This window comes from Micromys minutus (assembly GCF_963924665.1).
Source record: "Micromys minutus genome assembly, chromosome: 1".
NCBI classification, from domain to species: Eukaryota; Metazoa; Chordata; class Mammalia; order Rodentia; family Muridae; genus Micromys; species Micromys minutus.
Window position 1 is genome coordinate 177,554,836 of NC_137969.1, and position 20,968 is coordinate 177,575,803.

The window sequence follows — 20,968 nt, forward strand, 5'->3', positions numbered from 1 at the left end:
AGGGCTAAGTCCACAACTGTAACTTATTCTCAGCATTTGGGGAGCCATGAATCTCTTGCATTCGTTGTCATTCATTGTGTGCAGAGGGCTCTCTGCGTAAGGCTTCGAGTAGCTCTTATCTATAGGTCTGAACAAATATTGAGAAGGTAGTCTAATGCTATGTCAGTTTCCTTGAATGATAACAATAAGTTTCTGCTCTGGGCCTGTGACTCTACATGCCTGAGTCACTAAGTGGGGTTTATCATGCCAGGCATGAGTTATTCCCTTCTGTGAAACAGGCCTCAAATGTATCAAGAGGGCAGTTGGTTAGCCCAACAGCAGTCATGCCACTATTGCACAGGCAGGTAAAGCCCAGCAGGATGTCTGAGTTCATACATTTCCCAGTGGTGCTTTACCCACAGGAGCCAGCACAGCCCCCACCTAGCACTTCAAAAGCTAGCCATCAGGGATGAGGTTTCCAATTCAGTTCCATGATGCTTTTTTTTTTCTTTCTTTCTTTCTTTTTTTTTTTTTTTTTTTTTTTTTTTTTTTTTTTTTTGGTTCCTTGCAACCAAGTTGTGTGGTTGATGTCTTCTGCAATCTGATCTAGTGGGCAACCAAGAGGACTAAAAAGAGCCTATATTGTAACTCCCTTCAGTGTCTGTGTGTGTGTCTGTGTGTGTGTCTGTGTGTGTGTGTGTGTGTGTGGTTTTTTAGGGCGGAGGGTTATACGACAGGGATCTTCTATACGGCTTTCTTATATTCCCTTTGTCCCAGGCAATCCTCCCCACATCATCTCTGCAATCTGCTCCCACATTCCCCCACTGCTTAGACCTTTCACCCATAGTGTCTCCTCTTACTATCCTTTTAGGCTCTTCTCTTAAGCTGCCTCCCTCCAGGTGTCCCTCACAGCCAGAAGCTACTCAGCCCATAGTTTGAAGAATCAGAATTGTTAAAGCCCCTGAAACATGGAAAAAAAGACAACAAAGCTATTGTAAAGGAATATTCTCATAGCCTTTCTCCTCAGACCTCCCAGTTTTCCACGGGTCTCCAGCTGAGTCACCTGTTTTAGTGGTCAGCTGACACTAGAGGCAGGAGAGCTCAGCAGGGGAAGCCAGGCGCCTTGTGTGGCTGGGATAGAAGTGGGGCAGTGCCCCTGCTGCTATAGAAACTGCTGCTTATCTACCCATGAATGTGTAAGCACCTGTGCCTTACAGGGTGCTAATGGTAATTATCTCAAGATAGGATAGATTGTGTGGATTATAAACTTTATTTTTTGAAGTTTTAAAAGCTGAAAATCCCAAGGTTCAGTGTCTGGTTAGAGCTTGTTATTTTGGTTCATAAATGGGGGTCTGATGATTGTCTCTACTATTGTAAGAGGAAAGGTATCTTTCTGGTGTCTGTGTGATTTTATTATAACTCAATCATCTCCCCTTATCCCTATCTCCTAATGCTGGCATGATGTCAATTCGGTTTTGACATATGAATTTAGGGAAGACATAAGCATTCAGACCACAGCAAATGTTATTTCTGGATAAAATGAATTGAGGCCATTGGCAGCATGTTCTGTTTTGGAGACAGGATCTCCCATCAGATTTGCTTAGGGGCCAAGGTTGACTGTGATGATCTGCCTCCACCTCTGGGATGCTGAGAATAATGCATGCAACACCGCACTCCCCTGCACTGTGATTCTTAGAGTAGTACCCTTGTATTACTCTGTACTAGTTGAATGTTGTGGTTTATCTTTAAACTAGATTTGGGGGGATTAGTTTTAGGGGGTAGGGCTTCTCTGTGTAGCTCTAGCTGTCCTGGGAACTCAGTGTGTAAACCAAGCTGGCCTCAAACTCAAGAGATCTGCATGCATCACCACACTCAGGATTCAAATTGAATTTTTAAACTTTCACTTATATATTTGTATGAGATGGACTTAATTGACTGAAGTTTTAAAAATGTAAATTTTAAGCAGAGCCCTAGAATTAATATGTAATGTAAATCAGTCTAGTGTAGTCCACTCAGGTGGATTTAAATTAAATCTGAGACTAAATGGTCATGCCTAGTGCATTATAACATTCTTTCCTCTGTTTCATTGGTAGATATTTCTCTGCACATCTCTTAAGTGGTCATCTAGTTGCAGTGCCATATTTTGTTGTTGTTTAATCTGGTTTTATAGAAGAAAAGGGATTGGGAGAGGTTTTTTTTTTTAGGTTAAATGAAACTCATGAGATTTACAACTAAATGCAGTACTTGAAACTTTAGTCTCCAGGTGCCATAGGAGATAGGCATGAAAACATTGGAGACATTTTAAATACATAGATGCTAGAAAATAGCAGGAATGCATTATTGTCTTAAGTAATAATGGTGTGTGAGTTGCTAGGAGACGCACACTGATGTAGTCAGGACAGAATATAGTGACACAGCCACCTACAGCATCAGCAAGGTATAGGTAACGTAGTCATGGCCAAGTGCTCATGGTGGCTGTACTAATGTACTGTTCTTTCAAGGTTTTTGGTGTCTAAACTGCTGAGTAATTAGCCATCCTATGTTAAAGACTGAACTTTTATGAACTTCCCAAATCTGAACCTTGACATCTTCACCCCCAGTTAAAAAAAAGTTATTTATTGTTACATGTGTGCATGAGCCACAAGTCATGTGTGGAAGCCAGAGAATAATTTGTGGAGTAATTGGTTCTCTTTTGACTCTAATGTGGCTTCTTGGTATCAAACTCAGGTCTCCAGGGCTGAAAGACAAGTAAGAACCTTTACCCACTAAGCCATCTTGCCATCCCTGATCTCCAGTTTTACTGTGTTACAAGATGGGACCTTCAGTGGGTAATTAGCTTTAGATGAGGGTATGTAGGTGGAGATAAACTGCTTCCTTGGAAACCTGTTGGCGTTTGAGCCTCATCTCCAGAGCACTAAAGCACACAGCCATCTGCTCGCCTCCCATATACAGACACACAATACTGATTTCCTTAATTGCACAGGTGACCTGGTGTTCTAGAACCGTGGTTACAGGGTAGCACACTGAGTTTGGCTCTGCAGTGTCTCTCTGACTGATCTTGGAAATGTCCCAGACTTCTCCTTGTCTTAGTCTCTTTGTCTTTCAAATAGGGATGTTTGTCCCAGTCTGCAGTGGGCTTGAGGCAATGAAATTGACCAGTGACATTAAAGCAGCCTCAAAAACAGCCATCATCCTCATCTTCCCCATCTCAGGTAAATAAAAATTCTAAACTCAAACCTGTTTAAGGAGATAATGTCCACTAGGTGGCACCAGCCACGGGTAAATAAAATATCCCTAGAATCTGTAGTCAAAAAATTGGAAATTATAAGGAAACAAAACTGCACTAGCAATAATCAGTGTTCGTATCTAAATATAAGTTTTCTGTAACTCCCCCAACTACGTCTGTAACACAAAGTAGTAAAGCATCAAACAGCAACAGTTTTGTTCAGATTAGTGATTCCAAGACCCCTCTGTATATAGCTTTACTTACAAATAACTTGAGCTTTTGTTTTGCAGAAACCTTCTTAGTTTTGGGTGGGTTTTTTTTGGTGTTTATTTTGCTAATAGGATGTGATTTGGAGAAATACCCTTTTGTAAGCCAGTGGTTTTATATAACCATTATCTCACAGATGATTCCTTTGCTCAGCCTGTAATTCACCTGTAATTCACTCAGTAATTATTGAGAATTTGCTGTGTACTTGACCCTGTTGTAGGCGCTGTGCTAGAACTCTGGGTAGGCATAATACTGTTCCAGATGGATAGAAAGGTTGTGATAACAGAGTTACCAGGCCGACAACTAGGACAAGTGATTGGGGAGAATTCATAAAAGCACCCCCTTTGACTGAACCTTGCCAGCTTACTCAAATGCTGGTTTTTTTTTTTTTTTTTTTTTTTTTTTTTTGTGAGTGTCCACAATCCTTCTAACATACCATCTCAGAATTGCTGAAATGGTGACCCCTTCCCCTTGGGAGAAAACAACCACTCCTTGTGCTTCTGACTTTCACCCCCTGCCCACAATTAAGCTCTACAGCCTCTTGGAACTTGCTTTCATTTATTTTGGTTTGCTCTTGAGACAGGATCGAGTTATGTAGTCCCCAAGCTGACCTCAAACTCATGGTTCTCCTGCCTTCACCTGCCTCGTTTTGGGATTACAGGTGTACAGTACCACATTGAGCTCGGAACTTGCTTTGTGGTGGGGTGGAACTGACACTATGCACACAACAGTTAGACAGTAACTTCAGACAGGTTCAGTGCTCTTAAGTGCTTGGAGCAGGTCATGTAGTATAAAACACCAACCATGCTTCGAGTAGCGTATGTGGCACAAAGCACCCATGGCACAGAATGGAGAGTGCGTATGTATGCTCTGGGCAGAGGATATCTTGTTGGAAAGATAAAACCTGGGAAATAAGAAAGTAATAGTCTTTGCTTAAAAACTTGAAAGAGTTAGTCAAGGAAAAGCTAAGTTCAAAGCTGCTAAAGGACGTGGACTGGTGGAAGAATTGCGAGGTGCCGGTGTACCTGGAGTCTTAGGATTTGCCGAAGGTTAGATGGGGAAATGTCTTACAGGATGAGAGGTACTTAATTAAGTGCTGACAGATTTGGTTCAGTACATAAAGATGAACTAAACACAGAAAGGAGGTGGGATTCTTACACAGATAGAGGAGTTTCCTTTGATGGGAGCTGACACACCCACCCTAGAGCTCCTTTCCCTTTGTTTTAATAATCCCTCCATTCCCCTGTTCTGTCTGATTAGTCCTTCTCTCCTTTCCACACCACCCTTTAGTTAAGCCTGTGTGCAGGGCTCTATGCAGAGTACTCTTCTGTCTACTAAATGTTTTCCTGTAGCAATCTTACTCTAGAACCCTAGATTTCAGTCTCCTCTCCAACTCCACATTCTCTTTTAATCTCCCAAATTCATATCTCCCCTGGCTTTTTAATTTAGCTGTTGTGATGTTTTCAATAGGTATGGCCCCCATAGACTCATGTGTTTGAATACTTGGTCCACAGGGAGTGGCACTGTTTAGGTGGTGTGGCCTTGTTGAAGGAAGTGTGTCACTGTAGGGGCAGGCTTTGAGGTCTCCTATGCTCAAGCTATGCCCAGTGTGGCACACTGTCTCTTCTTGCTTCCTGTGGATCAAGATATAGGACTCTCAGCTCCTTCTCCAGCACCATGTCTGCATGCATGCTGCCTGTGTGTCAGTGTGTGTCTGTGTGTGCCTGTGTCTGTGTATCTGTGTCTGTGTGTGTCTGTGTGTGCATGTGTCTGTGTGTGTGTCTGTGTGTGTATGTATGTGTGTCTGTGTGTGTTTACTGTTGTAACCTAATCAAACCCATCCTGACTAAGTGCTATGTGACTACATATTTTTGACAAATGTCTACCAGCCGTTATTTCTGACTAACTGGCATCCATATGTCTCCCTAAACAGAAATTCTAGAACTGTAGTGTCCCACGCTATCCTTCTGCAATGTTCTCAATTTCAGTAATTATCGTGCATTTAGTTACTCAGTCAGATCCCAAAGCAAGGAGCAATTATCTTAATTCCTCTTCTTCTTCAACACTAAGTCTGATCAGTTAGAGTTTCTAAATGTGTCTCTCATACATCCTGAACTTCTACAATTGGCTTCTTCCTGTTCCTGCTTTCAGACTTGGGATAGCATAGAATTCTAGCCCCTCCCCTCGTCCCTTAACATCTAGTTTGTTGTTCTGAGAACTAAAAAGAAATGGGTTCTCTTGTAGCCTTTGGGGAAAATGCCCTGTACATAAAAATAAACCAATCTGAATTTCTCAGAAAAAAACTTTTAAAAAATGTAAATCTGGCCGGAAATGATGGCCCCAAAACTCAGAAGGATCTCCTGAGTCCAAGGCCAGCCTGGTCCATAGAGTGAATGCCTGGGCTACACAGAGAAACCCTGTCTCAAAAAACATAAATAAATAAGCAAACAAATTGGAAATCTGATTCTATTTTTTTTTCTGTTTCAAATACTCCCTGTAGCTGGGTGTAGTGGTGTTTAGCTTTAGTCCTAGCACTCAGGAGGCAGAAGCAGGAGGATCTCTGAGTTTAAGACCAGCCTGGTCTACAGAGTGAGTTCTGGCACAGCCAAGGCTACAGAGAAACATTGTCTTGAAAAGTGTGCTCTTAGATGTTGTGGGCCATACTCTGGCAGCTTTCTTGACTTCTTTGTCTCTTGCTACACTAGGGTTCTAGACAACACCCCCTGCACCAAAATAGTTGAAAATGTCACAATCCGTGGTAGTATCATTGATAGCAATTAATTTATTATATTATCTTGGGGGGGGGATATTTTCGTTTTGTTTCGTTTCTTTACAGTGCTGGAGATTGGATCCAGGGCCTTGTATATGCAAAGCATTATTGACAACCAGCCTGTCTAGAGAGGAATGTGAATGTTTTCAACACAGTAACAGTAAGTGTTTGAAGTGATGTATAAGCCACTTGCCATCATCTGATTATGTTCTTTACATATATTAAAATATAATATACCTTGTAAACATGTACAATTATGTCAATTAAAAAGTCTTAATGTTTGAAAAAGCTGTATCTGTATTCAACCCACAGACTTGTCAGTGTTTTGTTTCTTAAAAATGTAGTGAAATTAATCTCACCGCATGTGCACTGTGTCAGGTACTCTCATTAATACAGAGATGATGTGAAGTCCAGGACTGCCAGGTGTGGTGGTGCACACCTGTAGTTCCCAGGACTGCCAGGTGTGGTGGTGCACACCTGTAGTTCCCAGGACTGCCAGGTGTGGTGGTGCACACCTGTAGTTCCCAGAACTGCCAGGTGTGGTGGTGCACACCTGTAGTTCCCAGGACTGCCAGGTGTGGTGGTGCACACCTGTAGTTCCCAGGACTGCCAGGTGTGGTGGTGCACACCTGTAGTTCCTAGGCCGATCCTCTGAGGATATAGAAGGATGATTGTTTCTTGGTATGTTTGCTTCTCTGTTAATCATTTCCCACATTAAACTACGAATTTCATTAGAACAGAGAGTGTATTTGTTTTGTTTACTGTTTCCTGGATGCCCAGTCCCTAGTTTTTGTGCCGGCTATAAAGCAGGTACACCGTAAAGGATTAATGTACAAGAGAATGAGGAGCTGACAGAGGGTCTACTGCCTCGGTTTAAGGATCCAGAAACTGACAAAACAATGGACGCTGATCACATTTCTCCTAGTAGCTCTTTCACTTCCTTAAATGAGGTGACTAGCTGTCTGGATAGGGTAGCCACCCGGTGTGGAGGAGAACAGATGCACCACACTCCCAGAGTTCCAAGCACTTTAATTCCTTGGGAGGAGGTGGCAGAAACATAGAGCCCTCATTTACTAAAGCTTGTTATTTTGCCACAGACATTTAATAACTGGTTTAAACAAAAATATTAAGCAATCTCTTCTTTGTTTTAGAGACTGCATGTTCCTTTTTTATGAGCAAGTAAAACCACAAAAAGTCAGTAAATTCCAAATGCACACATATTTATAAGGAAAGAGTAACTATGATTTAACTCAGTATCTATTCCGTCTCCCATGTTTTTAAATAGCATATATTTCTTTCTCCTGATTATAAAAGTAAGGCTTCATATAATTATATAGTACTAAGTCTTGAAAGGATAAACAGTTACATCAATGGAACTGGCTTTTATTTCTAAATCACAAAAGCTACTATGTCTTCTTTCATCTCCTACTCTCTCTCTCCCCTTGGGGAAAAAAGAAACAAAACAAAAGCTTCATTCATCTCTACTTTAATTTCCTCCGAATCTATTTCTAGGTACCAGGGTCAGCTGATTGGATTAGCCAGGTAATGTAACCCACCACTTTGCCTTTATCTCTTAGCAGATGAGATTAAAATCCAAGCTCCTTAATGCAGTATGTGAGGCCCTTCATTATCTGGCTTCTGTCCACCTTCCAGCCTTTCTCACCACTTCCTTCCCTGACTCAGCTGAGAGCTTACATACAAAGGCTCTGGACTAATAGAAGTCTTGACTGTGTCCAGACCTTTCCTACTCTAACAAGAAGTGTGGGAGTGCCACATGTTAGCAGAGGTGTTGAGATCTGCTCCAGGATTCCTAGCCTTGTTAATAAAACGGTGCAAGAACTGACTCAGGAGGAAGCTCGAGGACAGTTTTATTAGAGTTTAAAGGAAAAACCCTGAGGCCGGTAAGCTTAAATCTCAGCTGCCTAGAGGAGGAAGATGAAGAGAAAGGGAAAACTATGCAATTTGAATTAGCAATGAAATAATTATTAATGAATCTGTAATGGAGGTCAAGCTGTCAGAAGACACCTGACAGAAGATCGTGGGAAGCTTCAGAGAAAAAGTAAGGAAGCCTACCCACATTGTCATGCTTAGGAAAAGAAAAAGAGAAAAGCTACACGTCCCAGTGTAAGTGCTTAGAAAAGCAGATATGCTTAACAGGGTCATGGTTCCATAAGCAATCTACCCTGTACAGAATTTCTGTAAAAGAAAAGTAATAATCTCAAAAACAAAAAACAATCTGTCTCATTAAAAGATTATTATTCCTCCTAGCTTTTTAGCTTTCGAATTAAGTGAATTGATCTTCCCAAGGAATGGAACTAGTTGACTAGTCCAACTGGATTAACCTTTACATTTGGAGCAGCTTGGAATGTAGGGGCACTCTACACACAACTCCAGGTAACCTTTTATAATTTACACTCCTAACACCTCACACAATCAGGGCAACATGCAACTAAGTACAGAATTCAGAGAGGATCACAAGGAAGCGAACAAAATCTCAAGTGAGGGTTCAGTAATCTTCCCTTCCCCCTTCTATGTGGAAAGATCAACAGGCAATACCCAACCCCTAGGTCGGTTACCAGTGGTCAAGCTTTGTTCTGACAAAGACTGCTGTTATGGTGAAGACATTGTTCAACAACAAAGGTCACCCTCACTGGTCACCTACAACAAAGGCCACCCTCACTGGTCACCTCCAACAAAGGTCACCCTCACTGGTCACCTCCAACAAAGGTCACCCTCACTGGTCACCTCCAACAAAGGTCACCCTCACTGGTCACCTCCAACAAAGGTCACCCTCACTGGTCACCTCCAACAAAGGTCACCCTCACTGGTCACCTCCAATAAAGGTCACCCTCACTGGTCACCTCCAACAAAGGTCACCCTCACTGGTCACCTCCAACAAAGGTCACCCTCACTGGTCACCTCCAACAAAGGTCACCCTCACTGGTCAGGCTGGTTGGCTAATGATTCTTAATATTCTTTCACATCTAAAAAGCCTTGTAGATGTCCTACTGTGTGGTCCTTATGCGTGGAATGGTATGAAGTAGAAATGAAGCTGCAGAAGAAAGGTATTTTCTCCTTGGAGACTCCCTGGAAGTCAGTGCAAACAAGACTAAGTTTTCAACTTACCACGGTGACTGAAGTTTAATATCAGGTGTGACCTTTCAACTCCCAAAGTCCTTGTTCAGCCAGAAGTCTGAGGGCGATGTAATGCAGCAAGGTTTACCTGAATCTAGAGTATCTTTTCAAGGGTCTGTATTGGTCTCCTTTCTGATGCTATGATAAAACTGAACGAAAACACCTTGGGGAGAAAAGGGATTGTTTGGTTTATACTTCCAGTTAACAATCTATCAGCTAGGGTAGGAGCTCAGGGACCCTGGAGGCATGAACTGCAACAGAGGCCATGAAGGAATGTTGCTTATTTGTTTCCAGGCTACATTTCTTATACCTCCAAGGACCACCTGCCTAGGGATGTCACCACCCACAGTGGGCTAGGCCTTCCCACATCAATCACTATTTTTTTTAAAAAAGCACACAGGTGGAGGCATCTTATCAATTGAGTTTCCCTCTCAATTTCTTCCAGGTGACTCTAGTTTGTGTCAAGTTGACAAAAACCAGTCATTAAAGGACTAATCCTCAGAAGGAGTCTTGTACTCATGGGATAATTAAACTTGATTTTGATAGTGTTTACATGAATCAGTACATGAGATAAAATTGTATAGAGCTGTATGTACACACGAACATGTCATTGCAACTGTGATGAAATGTGAATGAGCCTGGTACTCTTTATTAGCACCAATGCACTGTCGTTAGGAAGGCGCTCACGTGTGTGGAGACTAAACAATAGGCACTTGGGAATCTTACTGTCTCTTCACAACTTTCTGGGGAAGTTTGGCCATTTCTGTGCAAATGTTTTAAGTGAAGGCAGAACAAGCTCCAAGTATCAGAACACATAATCTCCAACAATACAATATGACTAGCTTTAAGCTACAAGATCTTATACAGAAATAGTAAGGCCAGCAGTACTCTTGAGGGAAAGGATGAAGCAGGCTGCCTCAGTTGCTCCAGAGGCCGGGGTCCTCAGTCACCACAACAGGAGGAATACCCTCTTAGCATCAAAGTCCGTCTCCAGCCTTTTTCTTGAAAACTAGATAAGCAAGCGATGAAGTTGTGGTAGAACCAGGCTATAGTTCTGAAGTTCAGAGAACACTGAGTATCTTAGAACACGTATTCTTTACCCATGTTAACCGTAGCCAGCGTTACCGCTCTCACCCAAAATACATATTGAATATCTAATGTGCGTCAGCACTCATGCTTCTGTGTGCTTGAAACGTGTCCAGGACTCTAGCATATGGTGGGCTTTATATCAAGTATGGGAGAGGCAAAAGGAGAAAATAAACAGTATATGTGAATTATATTTCATACCAGATGATGACTCTTACAGTAAGAAGACACAGGGTCAAGGAAGGAGGCCCAAGAACTCAGAAGATGTCATTGTGTAGAACAAGAGACTGTTGCTTGTATCTAAGTTCTAAAGGATATGCATGAAATCGTGCCTCTATTTAGAGTTTTCTTCTCCTGATGTCACATCACCCCAGTGTCCTTTCTGTGTCCTGTGTCCTCATCACTGTCTTCCTCTGTCCACCCTTTAGCATCTTCCTTTGTGCATGCCAGTTGGCTCTCCATCATGTCTCTCCCTCCAGTGTGGCTCTGTCACTTTCTGACCATCTCTTTGGTTCCTCTGACTTTCTACCCTAACTGTTGATATCTGCCTCTCCCATTCTTTCTAGATACTTATCACTATACAGCTTGCTGGGAGGTGAAGTTCCTATAATTAAGCTAAAAGTGTCTGAGAGTCTACTGTTCATATTTTTTTTTTGCATAAGTGTGTCATGTTCTACCTGTAACTAGACACTTGCCTAACACAGATGCAGAATAATTTTATTGACTGTCATCTTGGAGACCCAGATCCCCAATAGAGCACCCCATCTTTTTGAAACATGGACAGATATCTTATAGTATTCATAGTAGAGTACTATGAACACTAAAACTACACATGAACTAAAACTACAAACAGCACCAATAATCAAAACCAGTTGAGTGGCCTAAGATTTGAAAAGTAGAACACCATATAACAGGAGAGCCAGCAATGGCTGCTGATGCAGAGACAGACGGGTCCTTACGACAAGCAAGTAAGACAATACAAAAGATAAGGAGAAAAGACGAGAGAGTAGTTGCACTTACTGCAGTTCAAATAAAACAGGTTTGAGCAGGCATGGTGATACATATCCACAGTCCCAGCACTCAAGGGAGTGAGATGAAGAATCTGTAATCCAAGAACAGCCTTGGCGACAAAGCCCAGGTCTCAAAAAATAATTAAAACAGGTTTTAGAAATTAAGACAGCTGTCACTCTAGTGACGATGGATAAGAGACAGTATGGGAAGGTTTCTGGGAGCAGGGCATATAGGTATAAACTAACTGGGATGCACCCATTTTGTGAAGTTTCTCCAAGCAGTATAATCTGTACAAAGTGTGTGTGTGTGTGTGTGTGTGTGTGTGTGTGTGTGTGTGCATGTGTACGTGTGTGTGCAGGTGTACATGTGTGTGCAGGTGTACATGTGTGTGCAGGTGTACATGTGTGTGTGCACATGCACATGCGTGGTACTGGGTTGAAAAGTTTGTTTCAAATGGTGAAAGCTGTTGTATAACATAATGTGGCAGTGGTTTGGGGTGAAAAGCAGGAGAGCTGAGTTTCTGGGGAACATTGCGCACTGCACTGATGAATCTACAGCATGAAATAACACGACAGAGAAGACAGCGAAAGGAGGGTGACAGCAGCAAACCAGGAAGAAGGACACATTGGGTAGGGTAAAGGAAACTTGAGGGGGAGGGGCAGATTTAGTAACACACACCTGTGCATTCTGCACTGAGGAGCTGAGAATGGCCCGGGCAGAACAAGAAAGACCCTGTCTTGAGAAAGAAAACACTGAAACCAAACCAAAAGATAACTTTACTTTTTTTAAGTAACACATAAGTATTTCCAGATTGATATCTCTTGGTTTTGTTTCATTGTCTATTGAATTTTATATGCAATACTGGAATCATCCAGTATGTTAGAAATATAGCAAAGGAGAACTTTCATTTCAAGTCAAATTTTCATAGATAATACACACTATACAATATGCTTGTTACTCTAAAATGCATGAGAGTGTTCCTATAGTGTGCTGTGGTACAGTCTTCTATAGTCATTGTGGAGCAAGATTTTACAAGACTAGAGCTTTATTGTATCATGGAACTTTGTTATTTCCTTCAAGGAAAATGCTGTACTTGACTCTTAAACAGAGGCAGTCTTTCATTTTCTGCAAGACTGTTATGACATAGTCTTCAGCCATGTGACTGTTGACATTATAAGTCAGTATCCCCATAAGGGTGAGAAATGATTGTGGGCATGCTATAGCCAGAGCACAGGATCAGCTACCCAGATGTGGTGGCTGTCATCTTCCTTCAGAAGTTGACACCTAGCTTCTCACTGCATATAAGAACAAACCAAGAATAGAATGGGACATTATGCCTTTGGGATACCAAGCACATTTAGGAATGTCATACGTCTGTACAGAGTGCTCAATGGCTCTCAAGAACATCTCAGCTAAGACTGAGTGCATGAAGTACAGTATGAACTAGATATTTAAGCAGAAGACCAAACTATATATTATGTGGGTACTTAGAAATTGTTGGCACTCAGAAAACATTAAGTTTAAAAGAAGCTAAAGAAATATACTGGCTTAAAATGTCTTATTTTTAATATACACTTTCAATGTGTATATTACAAACTAATTATTAAAAATTTTGTATTGATTGCATTTAGAATGCCCTGTCTTTAAAAGCTCACATTCAACATAGACTGCTATAGATAATTTACTTTTGAGGTTGTTTTTAAAGTGATTAGAATTCCATTTCTGACTGTTTTCGTTGAGTACTGTTAAATAGTTAGAGAAAGGCTCATTGTCATCAGCATGGTTTTCTATCAAAAAGGATTTGGTCAAAATTGTCTTCATGTTTTTTTTAATTAAACAACTTTATTTTTTAAAAAAACAGATAAATGTACAGATTTTAAAAGCATTTTTGCATAAAACTATATGAATATATTTTTGTCGTGTTATTTTTGTAAATATGGTCTCACTAAGTAGTCCAAATGACTATGAACTCTTGATCCTCCTGCCTCAGCTTCTCAAGGTCTAGGATTGCAGGTGAGTACCACCATGCCTGGATTTCATATTTCATGTCAGATGTTAAGCAGAAGAGAGCTTATCTGCCATTATATGTTAGATACAAAAAGATAAGCTAAAATTGCATTATAGCAGGGTGATCATGGTACAGGCCTTTACCGCAGCACTAATTAGAGACCATCCTGGTTTACAGAGCGAATTCCAGGACAGCCAGAGCTACACAGAGAAACCCTGTCTTGAAAAAACAAAACCAAAACAAACAGATTATAGAGATTGTAGAGACGGCTCTATGATTAGGGTGCTTGTTGCTCTTGCAGATGCCTGAATTCAGTTCCCAACACTCATATGTGACTTGCAACCATCTACAACTCCATTCCCAGGAAATCTGATGCCCTTTACTTCTTGGGCACCAGCCACACGCGTATGCACAGACATACATGTGAACAAAAAACTCATATACAAATAAAATCATTTTTAAAAGATTGGTTTTATTTTCTTTAAAGCTCATGAATGAGTACATGGTAATTCTACTTTACTTTTCTCACTGTGATCAACACAACATGTGCATTTCAGCGTCAATCAGGAATCTGTGATTAGTCCTGACTAACTCACCTGCCCATAGAGGCTGTTGGGTCAACCTAACAGACAGATGGAACCCTGCAGACACGAACAGCAAACCTGCCTTGGCATCAGCAGCACATAGTAACAGCAGCATGTCCGGACATTGCTGATTCTCAGGGATAATTCTCATGGTTTGGATATTTTAGAGCTAAGCTGTTTCTGCACTCCAACATAGAAATGACAAATCCTTCTTGTGTGATGTCTAAGAAGCTTCAGAATGTACATATTTTAACGTAACAGTAAGCGGATGGCTGCTTAAATGCAAAGAAACAGTCAGTGCAGAAAACACGTGCAGAGAATAGGCTGGTGGCCAGGTTCTGTCTCGCAGTCCTTGTCGACTGACTCCTCAGCCCTCTCTCAGGAAGCAAGTCTACGCATGGCCTGTGGAAGAGAAGAGAAAAGTGATATTGATCAACTCCTCTTCCCATGCATCCTTCAGTTTACACCAATCTGTATTCTCATCTGTTTCACATGCAGACACTGAAATCAAACAGGATTGTGCTGGCTGAACAGCCAGTAAGTACCAGGTTCAGGAGTAGCTCACAGCCCTATCTGCTTTCAATTCTCAAACTCTTACCATGCTTCATAACCCTAGAAGCCATAGCTGAATGGTCATTTTATGTGGCAATTAGTAGCTACCTATTCCAGTGTGACAGACACTCGAGTTCCTTTATTTTCTGTTTGTTGTTTGGGGCAAGATCTCTAGCCTAACATTACTTTCCTCCACAGTATTCTCTGCTTGACTTTGCCACAGTGGTTTGAGTACTACCTAGTGCCTTTCATCAGGACCTGGAAAGTCTGCCCCTCAGGTTAGAGAGTGAATATGTGAAATGACAGAGTTAACCCAAAACTGTTAATAAACTGGAACCAAGATGCAATCTAGCAGAACTGCACATGACCTTGCATTTGAAGCGTAAACCAGTCACCCAAGTGTGAGTGGAGAACCATGGTCCATCACCAACTGTGTGAAAATGAACATGTCTTTTTGACTCCTGTTCAGAAGAGCCAAAGATTTTGATGTAGCTATAATAAAAACAGATATACATCTTCTAAATATCTTGATGAGCTCAAAATAGCCATGATTGCATGGTTTCCATGGCACCCTGACTACTTCTAGGTCCCCCTTTTGGCCAACAAAACTCCGATAGACTGCATGTCTGTAAGAGCGAGAGTTGTTGAAAGAGCTGCCGCTGGATTCGAGGGGAGACAGCTGCTATCAGTGACTGACAGCCTGGCCCAAGGGAAGGAAGGCACCCTCAGTGGTTATTCACAAAGGCCAAGTTCACTTTCACAACAGGGATTTCTAGCCACAGAAAAGTCCCTGGAGAACTCACTGTTCACAAAAAAAGCTAAATTAAGTGAATCAGGTCAGTGGAGGAGGGATTTCTTCATGAGCTCAAATATCATATTTGTTTCTTTCAAAAAAAAAAAACAAAAATTTTAAATTACTTCTCAGCCTTTTGGCTAAGATCAAGCATAACATTTCATTTATACGTTTTGGTAATTTCATGATAAATTCTCTGATTTTTTCCATTGTTGCTCTCAATTCTCTTAGAAGTAAAGCCCTAAAGTTACTCAGATTCTCCAGAGTCAGTCAATTTCTGTAGAAATAGTCTGATGGAAGGGCACCAGAAATAGCCTCTGCTGGTGAGGAGATGTATGTGAGCCCTCACTAGTCAGATGAAGAAAGGTCCTGTGATTCCAGTTAGGACTCCCCTGTGTCTCCTTTCCCAGCCCCATAGCCGAAGGTCTCTAGGAAGAAGTGTGCTTTGAATTCAATATAAAATGAGAACTAGCCTATGGCTACCCAGTTATCTCTGTGTGCTCAAAGTCACCCTGAGGGAATTTCTGGTTTCTGTTTCAGGTGTGTTTGGGTTTGCCCCAGGCGGTTCTTAGACCTACCACCCACTGCTTGTTTACTCGGTTTATTCAAGATTAAATGCAATTCTTTTCTACCAAAGAAAGTAATGACCATACCTCATCCTGGACATCAAGCTCTTCCTCATTCATCTCTGCCTCCATCAGCTCAAGAGGGTCTTTACAGTCTTGAATGAGAGTGATCTGGACAGAGAGAACATGCAGCGTTTATTGAAAGGACAATAGCATCAAAAGACAGCAAACACCACTGAAAATGACTTGAAGCTTTGAGATCTGTATACTTCAGAATTTACTTCTAATTTCTTTTTTCATGTTTCTCATCTTGGGATTTCCCCTTTACCATTTTTTAAATATTCAAATGTGAGCTGACCCAGTTCTCCATTGTGTAAAGTCCTTTAACAGTCCCCTTTCCTGACCTCTGAAGTGTAGCACCTCTTAGCAAGACACCTCCACTGCCTTCACCCAGGAAATCTGACAACTAACCTAAGATCACTTAAAAAAGCTTTGAGCACACTGTGATTACAATAGGCTGTGACCGAGGGCGATATAGGCTCCCTACTTGACTCAAGTGGAATTTAATTTTATTGAGGTGGAGTGGACTGTTTAGGACAGTCCCACTTTTTCGAGATAATGTATAATTTCATCCTTCCCACAGAGGATATCAATACAACTTGCATTTGTCTTGTGCATAGAGAAAGGTTTTTCTAAAGCAATAGCAAGTACAAAGCAAAGATAAAATGGTGCCCTCTAGTACTGGTTTTTTTGTCTCACGACAGCCCAGTACTCTTCATCGGTGTGAGAGTTAGAAGGCTATGTCCCTGCAGACAAGGTCTTAATGTGGTAGGAATGGTAGGACTGGGTGTAACTATTGATTGCGTTTATTCTGGGATAACTCTTGTAACAGTCCAAAGGGTGGGAGAGGCTCTTGTCTCTGCATCTACAATGTCCTTCCCACACAAGTAACTATGAAAAAGACCAAACCACTGGGTGAGGATGGTTCAGGTTTCTTGCTAAACCCCATGGAGACAGGCAAGGTTCCCAGTCTCACTGGAACCACCTTGCAAATAATAAGAACCATTTATATCCCAGCTAACAGGATGATAGTGAAAATCTGGCCCTGTCACTGACAGAGTGAGTCTGGCACAGTGGGATGCCACAGTGTTCCTTATTCAGCTTTATCACATTTGTGGTGTAAGATTTTACACTCACAGCGGGTACTAACATTACCTAACTGCTTTCCTGTTGAGAAGGAACTTGGTACCTTGGTTTTGTTTTGCTTTTAAGGCATGATTTCAAAAGCTCTCTGAGCCAGATTTGTTTTTAATCTAAGGTTAGAAGTTTTGTAAATTTGTTTTTTTATGTGTATGAGTGATCTGTCTTCATGTATGTGGCATGTGTGTGCCTAGTGCCCATAAAGGCTGGTTGAGCATATCAAATCCCTTACAACTGGAATTACACATGGTTTTGAGCCACCATGTAGGTACTGGGAACTGAACCTGGATCCTCTGGAGAAGCATCCAGTGCATTTAACCACTAAGCCACCTCTCCAGCTCCTAGGTTTTTTGTTTTGTTTTGTTTTTGTTTTTTTTTTTAAGTAGATGTGGATTTAGAGCTTTTTCCTCTTGTGCATTTGAGATGGACACTTCTAATAATTTGGGCTGTTCCTTTTACCAGGTACTTTAGCAGAGCATCCTTTGCCCTGACAGGGCTAAAAAGAATAATGTAACAGTTTCTAAATTAGTTTCACTCCACACACCAACGTCTAACCTGTAACACAAGATCTACTTACCCTCATTTTAGAAAACATCAGAAGTAATACAATATGACTGCTACAAGAATAATTATTTTTCATAGGCATTGATGGTCAGTGTCCCCTGTAGGCTCATGTATTTCAGCATCTAGTTCCTGGTTGGTAGCACTCTTTGGGGCGATTATGGAACATGCAGGTGAAAGAGACCTGCTACATCACTGGAAGTACGTTACTGGGGGCAGACATTGAGGCCTTGCCTCATGGCCTTGCCCCACTTCCTGTCCTCTCCTGTGTGTGGATAAAGTGTCATCAGCCAGCTTCCTGCTCCTGCTCCTGCACAATGCCTTCCCTGACACTGTGGTTTAACCCTCTGGAACCATAAACTAAACTCTTGGTCATGGTATTTCCAGCACAGCAACAGGAGAGAAACTACGACAGTGTCCCAAATTCACTGTGAAAGGGAAAGAAGGAACAAGGTTCTCATTTACGCCTACCCATAGGCCAGGCAAGGAGTCCAGCAGGTTTGCATCTTCTGGCTATTTGTAAGTAGAACTGACAAGATGGGGCTTATAGGAAATGTTAGTGTTCTCCATTTTGTCGGAGAAAATAAACCTGGGTGTGTTTACGGTTAGTTTGAGGGGAGGGGTGCACTTGCCTGTGAGGGTACAAGTAAAGGTCAGAGGTTAATATCAGGAGGTTTGCCTTTGTTACTCTCCATCTCATTATTTTAGATAGGGACTCTCACTAAGCATGGAGCCATCTTGGCTATACTGGTTGGCCAGTGTGCGAGCTGTGGGGATCCACCCATCTCCACACCCCACAGTGGGCCACAGGCACATACAGCCTGGCCTGTCTTTCTGGCATTTTGCTCATTTTCATTTTATTTCCAATAAGGATCACGTCCTTCTACTTGCACGGCAGTGAAGCCTTTTCTCACTGAGCAGTCTGTCCAGCACTCCTTTCTTTCTTTCTTTTTCAAAGATATAAATTGAATTTTAACTTTGTGAATTAAGGATTCTTCATTGGTATAATACATACCACATTTATACATTCACATCACAGAAAATCCAAGATTCAGTGTTGTCTTCTAAGAAAAAGCTTTGCCAAATGCCACATCTGTCAGTGTGGAACTATTATGTCTTGGGCACCACTGCGCACTTTTCTAGAAACTACCTGGAGTCTTCCAAGCAGTAAGTTTTATCCCCATTTCACTGATGAGAAATGGGCTCTTTGACATTCAACAGATGGCCAAAAGCCCAAGGTTAGGTTGTGTTTCAGACTAGAGTTAGGTGAAATGTTTACCGTCTCTAGCAAGGAATCCTGGCCCTCCCTGGATTTGACCTGGTTCTGCAGATAGAGTATAGCATCATGAACCGTCAGAAAGAATCTGTCCTTTCTAATGTTGTCATCAAAGAACCCACACTGTTCCATCTTTTCTAGCACATCATCTGTAAAGGAGAAAAAGAAAAGTTGGTGGGGGGAGGATTTTTATAATATCAGTTTTCATAGTACCTCCTTTTCATGGCTTTCTCATTTCTAAACTGTGAGCCTGCTCTGACGTACCTGTCTTTATTTGCCAGCAGCTTGCAGAAAGCGTCTCCCACAGTTGCTTGTAGTCTGACTTGGTGACCTTTTGGTCAAGCCATGGCCTCATGTCCTGTTCCTCTTCTCTTTCTCTCTCGCCCTCCCTCCCTTCCTCCACCACTTGTGCATGGGTCCCCATCTCAGGCTCTTTCAGAGAGCCCAGCCTGAGGCAGTTCCTTCCTCCACTTACAGGCAGGTTGCAGAGACTCTGCCATTGGCATCCCTCCTGTCCCAAGAGATTCTAGCCATCTCACCTCTGCTCCCCACAATGTTCCCTGTTCACCACCGTCAAGAAACAAGTTTCATACTTTGTTTTCATAGCTCTGTGGCACAAACTGGAAGAAACCTCTTTCAAAGCTCAAAAATGCCCCCGAGATAGTGTCATCGGTACAGTGTTTGTTGTTTGTGGTGATGAAAGGTTTTGGAAATACAGCACATGATTCTTTAACACTGTGGTTGACTATACAGTTAAAAGTAACTTAGATGACACATTTCCTTAGACATTCTGTGCTATAATACAAAATAGTTTTCTTCTAATCTTATTACTTTTTTTAAAGAAAACCCTCAGACGACATATGTTCATGTTCCAAGGGAGGAGATGTGAAGCAAGCTTGATAATCACATAAGCATTTACCTTGAAGCAAAGCAAAGTACACATTCACATCAATTCTCTGAAATTCTTTGACAATCTAAAAATAGAAAAGAATCATATTTAAACATTTGTTCAAGAGAACTGTTGACATTTCTGTGGTTAATCAAGACTTTCAGGAGAGTTTGTTACTGGAAGACTTTAGATGTTTTTGGCCTGCCACGATGCTGTATGGAAGCATGGAAAGGCAGTATCTTAAGACATGGCACACCAAGTAAGGAAGCTTACACAGCTAACACTAAAAGACAGGCTGGGGGATTTTAGTTCAACGCCCTGATAGTATAGCAATATCCAGTTTTAAAAAGACAGGAGAACACCACCCAGTGTCGGGCAGTTTATAACACAGAGGTGCTTAGGAAACATCTGTAGAAGGAAACAATGAAGTTCTTGGCCTCCCAAACTGGTCTTGCTCACTATAACAAAAAGTGTAAGCATGTATTAAAAAGTAAAAACTGACTAACCATGCAGGTCTTTGTTTTAGATGTACCAATGCCAGTTGCCAATTATCTTGATTGTACTTTTGTTCTATAGGTTTTTTTCTTTTAACACCCTGTTGCCGTTGGGAGAAATTAGGAAAGGGATGCATAGAATTCAACCCTTAAAACTAAATGTGGATTTTCAGTGACCGTCAGAAGTTTGATTTTTTTAAATGCCCAGACACTAGGCCTTGTGAGCAATAGTAACTGTCACAATAACACACGCAGCTATTCAAGTGTGGGACATACTCCGGCATTAGGACTCCACAAAGTCATTAAACCACCGGGCCAGTATAATCTATAATGGGTCTGAGTCACTCCACAGAGAGACAACAACAGAGAGCCAGCATGTGTTCTCAAATGAGCTAACAAGACCTGCTGAGAGAACAGAACCTCGCAGCATATTCTCAGTCTTTTGCCAAGTATAATTACGTGCCTACCTAGCACCCAGCTCCATGCATCTGTTTCTGGTCCGGCAATGGTAGCCCTCGGATAGACCAAAACTGTACGGGAGCCTATTTACTGCCATTATAGCTGTGGTTGG

At 41.7% G+C, this 20,968-nt stretch overlaps 1 protein-coding gene and 1 pseudogene across 2 annotated transcripts in view; both read right to left on the minus strand.

The window, feature by feature from the left end:
• LOC308419540 (actin, cytoplasmic 2-like) overlaps window positions 1-20,968 on the minus strand; it is a 1,056,985-nt pseudogene that overhangs the window by 310,151 nt on the left and 725,866 nt on the right. The window lies entirely within an intron of this gene.
• Window positions 14,445-20,968, minus strand: part of SLC26A4 (solute carrier family 26 member 4) — a gene marked incomplete at both ends in the record, with an annotated part of 36,095 nt that continues 29,571 nt past the window's right edge. The window contains 4 exons of the mRNA XM_080937748.1: window positions 14,445-14,468; window positions 16,065-16,148; window positions 19,018-19,163; window positions 19,934-19,988. Coding sequence (XP_080793874.1) covers window positions 14,445-14,468; window positions 16,065-16,148; window positions 19,018-19,163; window positions 19,934-19,988 — 309 coding nt within the window. The remainder of the gene's footprint in view (window positions 14,469-16,064; window positions 16,149-19,017; window positions 19,164-19,933; window positions 19,989-20,968) is intronic.